Here is a 7,457-nt window from a genome sequence, read left to right as displayed (position 1 = left end):
CCCCCTTTTCCCCCCTCCTCCCCCTCCTCCTTGTGTTCCTTCTAGTCTACCCGCTGCTATGTATTGTTTTCCAAACTAAAATTTGATAATCTCCAGGGAAGAAACTACCCGAGTATCCCGCAGAGGAAGAGGAGGTTTTGCTACTCTTGGAGCGTGTCACAGAAGCCAAAAGGATCTCATTGATGGTATTTCTCTCTTCGGTGTTTTACTTTTCTAGGGGATGGGGGCAGGAGGGGGTTACTTAAGTTGCCACCTAGGTGGTTAACTTGTGGATGCATGGGTTAAAGCTCTTACTTCAGCCAATTAAATAAAGTGCAATGAGCCCTATTACTATTATTAATTTCGCTTTTATAACGAGACAGTCTGGATTGACTTATTTTAGGTGTTTTAAAGCTAAAATTGCTTTTAAGCATTGTTTTCGTGTTTGGATATAATAAAGAAGTGCTTTTAAGCCCATAATCAAAAGTTAGAAATCCTAACTTATGGTTTTTGACTTGTATATAAGCCATAAGCTATAAGCCAATCCAAACAGGCTCATAAAATACTAGTTGAATTCTCCTTGTTCACCTTTTTCATTAGGCTCGCGTGTTATTGTCACAAGGTAGAGCTAGTAGTGCGAAACATATTTTGCTATGAGGTGTGTATTGGAGTTAGGGCGGGCGATCATAAACAACATGCGTCTCTCTTATGTGCTTTTCTCAGTCAGAGAATGTTGTTCGAGGTGACATACATGTAAACGACTTTCTCCACGAGTATCTTATAGTTGCTCATATTCATGATGCTTGCATGCTGATACACTATATTGCTCGACTCCAAAAATATTGTCACACTTGAGTCAGATCCTCAAAAAATGCACTACTTTTGAAGAGGATCCAACCCCCCACCCCCCCACCCTCCCGTCCCTTGTGTTGTTAGATTCTAATTAACATATGCGACCGGTGTTGATGCAGAAAATCAAAGAAACTGGTGGGAAAAGGAAACACAGAGGTGGTGGAGATGATGGTGACGATCAAGAGGTTCATAAATACTTGGGAGTTAATAAGAAGGGGAAACAATCAAAGAAGCCAAAGAGAAAATGAGGGAATTAATGTGTAAACTAATTTAGCAATTGTTAGTCCAATTTTGACTTGGTTATTTATTTTATTATTGTTACTCATTTAGGGGACTGAAATTTGACATTTCATGAATTTGTGTTTTTGTTGTCAATGATAATATTTACTTATATATACGTATAAAAAGTAATTGATACACCAAAAGTATTATTATCCCATTAAAAAATTTAAAAGGGATTATCCATTACCCACTTGTCATCATAACAAGAAATTCCATAATTAGTTAAATAAAACTAGTTAAAATTTCACAAATTCAAATTACTCAAAAACCCATAAACCAAATAAGTTACAATATGGAGGTGTATACTATGATAAGCATCGTTCTCCTTTGTGCATTCATCATTTTAGTTATTTTCGTTACGTTTTGTCAAAACAACAATAAAAATAATAGCGCGCCTACAGACATTGAGGCGCGTACAAAAGTTAGAGGATCGACCCGTGAGACATACGATGCAACAACCGATGGAGATAATGGTGGAGAGACCATGCATGGGAACAATGACAATGGTGGTTCTACCGTTGTGGCTAGTGTCATCGCCACAACGGCACTAAACACCATAGCTATTGATGCCGGAGGAGGGAATTATCAAGGTCATGGAGGCGGTCAAAACGCAAATTGATAGATGGTGGTGAAGATGGTGACGGAGGGTGAATGGTTGAAAAAATCGTAATTTCACTATATTTTTTTTTTAAAGGAAAATGTTTAGTTTTCATGTGGCTAGTAGTTTTTGCCACTTGTTCAACTCATATTTATGTGAAATAAAATATATTGTGGTGGAGATTTCAAAGTATCGTAAATAAGTAATTTCAAAATTTATAATTTTACCTATGTTATAATATTTTTGTGACTATACAAAAATGTGTGTCTAGCTATTTTTTGGGCTCTATAATTGAAAAAAAAAAAAATACTCATGGTGGAGGTAATGACGTGTGTGTGATGGTGGTTGAATAAATTAAATTATTGTAATTTGAAAATATATATTTTTTCTAAAGTAAAATGTATAGCTTTCACGTGATTAGTTTTTTTTTTTTTTGGTTTAGTAGTAGTTTATGTGATCTAAGTTAATAGAATATTTTAAAGAAAAGAATAAATAATTTTTTATTTTAAATATGTTATAATATTTTTGTAACTATATAGATTTGATAAAGATGGTGTGTTCTAGCCAATTTTTTGGGTCTATGATTGAAAAATAGTTGAATTTATAGCAATTTTAAAAAATAATTATTGCTAAGAGAAATAGAGAACAAAATAATACTTAGCTAAAACATGAAAAACTTCAAACATATTGTATTGGAATTTGAACTTCTTACAGTTAAAACTTCAGTATATTGTGTTAGAGACATGAAAATATATTGATGTATATATATATATATGGAATGTAACAAAATGAGTGTATCACGGGGCGAGTTTAAGCGTATGAGGGTTGAGATAAATAATATGAATTGAAATAATTTAATATAAGTTAAAACGGTTCTCCCATGATATATCATTACTAGAAATTTAAACTATATGAACTCGTCAATTCCAAAATTGTTTGAAAGCATATAATATAATAGCGAGTAAATATGTTTTTCAATTGATTTAGTTCAATTTTATTTATATTATTGATATAGTTTATTGCTTATAGATTTATAAACACATCAAATCGACAATCAAATCAATAAAATTATTTGCTAATGATAATCAATGAAGACTAAGCTCCTTCCTTGATTTTGCTTTATTTGTTTAGTTGAAATTGTATTAAAATATTTAGTGCCACTAAATGGTTGGTACATAACAAAAAAAACTAATAATCGAATTGATAGATTAATATAAAAAAAATACAAAATCATTTATTCTTTTTTGGCTACAAATTGACACAAAACTAAAATGTGCAAAATCATAAAAATTACATTGAAAATTTTGGATAAAACTCCATCTACTATGCTCTCTAAGGATAGTTTACCTTGTCAACTCTCCTCATCAAAGTCATTCCCAAATTATTCTTGCAAAAATTAACACAACATTATAAAAATTACAAAAATAAAAAATATAAAATAAATTTGACGATCGATCCCCTGAAACCAAGTAGCTTTGGTTTAGACCTAGAAAACATACTACGTACAAACAATAAGAATTCCAAATCCAAAAACCCTGTAAAAATTCAAAATTCAAACTGACTCATGAATTAGTAACGCCAGACTGACCCTGTCTTGCTTTAAGTACAAGTTCCTCGGTAGTTGATCCAATAATTTCATTAGCCCTCTTAAGTCCAATACAAAAATACCTTCCAATTTCATCCTTAGACACAATCCCAAGTTTCTCCAACTTTTGCACTGCATCATCTACATCAAAATTACAACTTATAGCAAATCTCTCCTTTATCAACTCCTCACATCGCGTATCGAGATCGATCAACGTTGCCTTACCTTGTTCCATAAGTATAAAATACGATATTATAACTTCTTTAACCTCTTGTTGTATCACATCGTCACATAAATGTAGTAACGTACCCCTTCCACTATCTAATTGTTTATCGTACATCGATTGAGTGATCAAATTTTGATATTGTGCCATATTTTGTTGAAATGTAAAATATATCTTAGCACAATAACCTATTACTGTCGATAAAATTGCAAACAAGACCCACGCATCAGCTTGAGGCATGTCAAGAGACGTAACAACCGCGAATAGACCTACCACGGCCGATGCAATAAATTGCACCCAATCCATAGGGGTTAAACTAGGGTTTTTTTTCTCGGGTAACACAATTTCTAAATCAGCCATCGGTATATTTTTCAAGTGTTTGACGTAAATACCCCTATCGGGTTTTTCGTCCTCCTCACTAGCACGTCTATAAATAACTATAATTCTTTCGAACGTTGGCTCTTGAATTGTGATTTTACTAAGCACATTTGGTAACGTTAGCTCCATATTTTGTATTCTAATTCTTTCTACGTAAAAATCTTGTTCCTCCTCCGATGGTATTCGTTTTTTTCGCGGTTTTTTATTACGTTTATATATTTTTTTACCGAAAAATTTATCCCCTCCTGTTTTTTTCATCAACCATTTCCATGTACGTGCGATGATCATATCGATTTTTTCCATTATAAACCAATCCGTTGTTCTATCTATACCAATTCCACGTCGAAAAATCACATATTTATCAGCAAATTCGGGGAGTTTTTCATCGCGAGGGTTACGAGCAAAGTATTTGGACAAAAGTTTAGTGTCAAGTTTCGATTCATCAACCGTTATCGGGAGATTTAATAAGTACTGACCTGCATTCGCGATCTCTAATTCTTCATCACTAGCGATTTTGAAGTTACTTTTGTCCATGACTTGGAATAAGTATGTTAAGAAGTTTTGTTCTAGCTCATCTATGTCATCGTCGTTTAATTTTTGTTGATCGAGACTTTGGGCCCCGTGGACGGGGTCAAATAAAGCGTATAAGCCCATTAGGTCTTCGAATTGAATGTTGTACCAAGCGCGGATTGTGTATTGTACTCTCTTGCATAACTTGAGAAATTCATCGCGATCTGAATCATTTTCGATTAAATTTGCTAGTGTCATGATCAACCTTGATTTGAGTACGGGAATAACTGATTCGCGTTCTAATCGTATTACCTCTTTCTTCTTCTCTTTTTTCTTAGTAGTGTCCATTGTGTTTTTGATTAATTTGAATTCGTGTCGAAATGAAACAGAATGTTACATGTTCTTAACTTTATATAAACATTAAAAAAAAAGGTTATAATATAACTGTTAGGAGAAAAATAAGGTAACAATTGTAAAAATTGTAGGAATTAATGAATGGATGAAAGGTACTAAGTAACTGTATTTTTGTACTGTTGCCATTGATTTAATTTGTGAAGTATTTGTGACAAGTGTTGTTTTGTTTGAAATATTTGACTAAGTAAACATGCAAGAATTTCTAATCTATTTACATATGGTTTAAATTTTTATATACTGACAGTATATATTTTTTATTTTTTTTAGTATCGACTATCGAGTAATTACATAAGTTGATAAATATATTAACTAACCTGCTATCAAGGTTAAAATCAACTTAAGTACGACTATCCAACTTAACTCTTCATAATCTAAAGGCTAAATAATAATGAACAACAATATATCTGGTGTAATCTCACAAGAGTGATTTAGTGAGGCCCGAGGGTGATGTATACCTCTCTTACTCTTGTCTTGTGAAGATAAAGCGGTTGATTTAGAAAAATCATTGGTTCAAACAATAAGCACTAGAATAAATTATACCAAGGGAACAATAAGTAATAATAAAATTCAACAATAAGATAAATGGAGAGTAATACTATCCTTCCGTCCGAAATTGTTTGTCGTATTACACTTTTCGAAAGTCAATTTGACTAATTTTCAAAGTTAAATTAGATCAAATTAATTTAATATTTTAAACAAAAAAAATTAGATATTCTAAAACTATATGAAAAGTACTATAAATTACAATTTTTTTGCATATTAATATGATGAAATAATATATCTTAAAATGTTAGTTAAAGTTTTTATAGTTTAACTCTAAAAATAGAAATCATGACAAACAATATCGGACGGAGGGTGTAACAATATTAATAATATTAATAGAAAAAATAATTAACGCTTTAATAAATAATTAAAAAAATTTATAAATTTAAATTCTGAATCAGCCTCTATTAAATCACTTTTTCACATAATAATTTTTTTATATATATATGGGAATCAATATTGAGAGTGGAGTATATTTAGGTATATATCAAATTGTTGGACTAAAGAGGATCACATCACATGGTTTAATATTAGTTGTTCAATATGTACCATCCAATTATCTATATTGACCTAACTTTTAGAGCTAATAAGATTTTCTTCCATCTACATCCACTATCTTAAATTACTTTGCTTTAATATTCTAGCCTTTAATTAATTAAAGCAATTTGCTATTCCAAATGCATCATCACCAAATAAAGTTTGCCTCACCCAAAATATTTTATTTATCCTAATTTACATTTTATGTGATGGTAATATTTGATTGAATACGAAGTTTAAAAAAGAAAAAAAAATATTTAAATTTCTTAATCCAAAACAATTTCAGTCGAAGTAATGAAAAATTTAAACAATTTCTAACATTTTGTAAAAATAAATTAAAAAAAAAGTAAGATATATATGCTAAATTTGAGTTTTCTAGTCTCGTTTCCTTTAATTGGATGAGATAAAGATAAAGAAGAAATTATATTCTAAAAGCAAGGATTTAAGTTATATACATACGCTATAATATTTTTTGAGATTATTAATATATAGCAAATATATTTGTGTAGTGTATAGTATATAGTCATCAATTTAAGTGGAATTATAAACAGAAAAATTTCCACTCAAATGTAATGATATATTTTTCTTTCTAAAAGTTAAAATATTGGAGCATCTAATGATTCAAAAAGCTAATTAAAAATAGAATGTTTGAACACTAGGTTTGTTCAACATGCTTATTTTAATTAAATATCAAACTATATATATGTTGGAATAATTTTTGATCCCTCAAATTTATTGGTCCATGGAATCATATATTATACAATTTTGAAGGGTGGAGTGTAGGGATAAGTTCCTCAGCCACATAACTTGATTACTATTGGATTATACTTGGTTTAACTATCTTTATTGGGATATAATACGTAGATAGATATTTTAACTTAGTCTCTATGAACAGATGGATATCTTCTCTTTCGTAGTGACTATATAGATACTTCAATTTGATATAAATATACTTTAACTTTGAAAATGCGCATCTAGATATCTTGCTAGGGTACATTCTCAAAGTTATGATGTTTACGAGGTCAACTTAAGAAATAATTAAGATGTCTAAATGCGCATTTTAAATGGGGTGTTTAGTTATCAATTAAGACTAAATTAAAATCTTTATTTATGTATTATGCCTAGAGGCTTTGATATATATAGTAATTCCTCTAGTTCATACTAAGTGAAGTTAAGAATTTTGTCCTGATTCAGAATAAGTGAAATTATTCAAAGTTTACGAGAATTGTCGAGATTTTTTTCATATTTACCTTTCATTTAGTTGAGACTAATTTGAAAATAATGAAAAGAATAATAATAGAAAGTAATATTTAATTAGGTCCTTAAATATATTTTGTATAAAAAATGTGTCATAGTCCAATAATTAACTTAATATGAACCAGAAGATATCCGTCTAAATTACATGTTTATCTCTTTTAAAAGGTCTCACTTATAATTAATAACTCCACAAGACCTTAATTAGAGGTTTCATATTCCAATTCTGAAATTGAATTCGTTTTTTTGGTTGGTTGGTTGGGGGAGGGTACCTTATCAAAGTGAGACTTTTACGACGTAAA

The 7,457-nt window shown here is 30.3% G+C and overlaps 2 protein-coding genes across 4 annotated transcripts in view; one reads left to right on the top strand and one right to left on the bottom strand.

The window, feature by feature from the left end:
• LOC107031908 (DEAD-box ATP-dependent RNA helicase 10) overlaps positions 1-1,228 on the top strand; it is a 10,769-nt gene extending 9,541 nt beyond the window's left edge. For all 3 annotated transcript variants that reach the window (XM_015233412.2, XM_015233413.2, XM_015233414.2), the window contains exons 13-14: positions 97-185; positions 951-1,228. In XM_015233412.2, the coding sequence (XP_015088898.1) occupies positions 97-185; positions 951-1,079 (218 nt within the window). In that variant the 3' untranslated portion in view covers positions 1,080-1,228. The remainder of the gene's footprint in view (positions 1-96; positions 186-950) is intronic.
• A 1,683-nt stretch (positions 1,229-2,911) lies between these two features.
• Positions 2,912-4,964, bottom strand: LOC107032618. Its single transcript, XM_015234214.2, has one exon. The coding sequence runs from the start codon at positions 4,753-4,755 to the stop codon at positions 3,274-3,276; it is 1,482 nt and encodes a 493-aa protein (XP_015089700.1). The 5' UTR covers positions 4,756-4,964; the 3' UTR covers positions 2,912-3,273.
• Between the last annotated feature and the right edge of the window lie 2,493 nt (positions 4,965-7,457).

This window comes from Solanum pennellii, chromosome 10 (genome assembly GCF_001406875.1).
Source record: "Solanum pennellii chromosome 10, SPENNV200".
NCBI lineage: Eukaryota > Viridiplantae > Streptophyta > Magnoliopsida > Solanales > Solanaceae > Solanum > Solanum pennellii.
This window is presented reverse-complemented; position numbering and strand designations above follow the sequence as displayed.

Bases quoted from the DNA above. Each gene is read 5' to 3' on its own strand.
- LOC107032618 (XM_015234214.2), bottom strand. From the start codon at position 4,755: ATGGACACTACTAAGAAAAAAGAGAAGAAGAAAGAGGTAATACGATTA.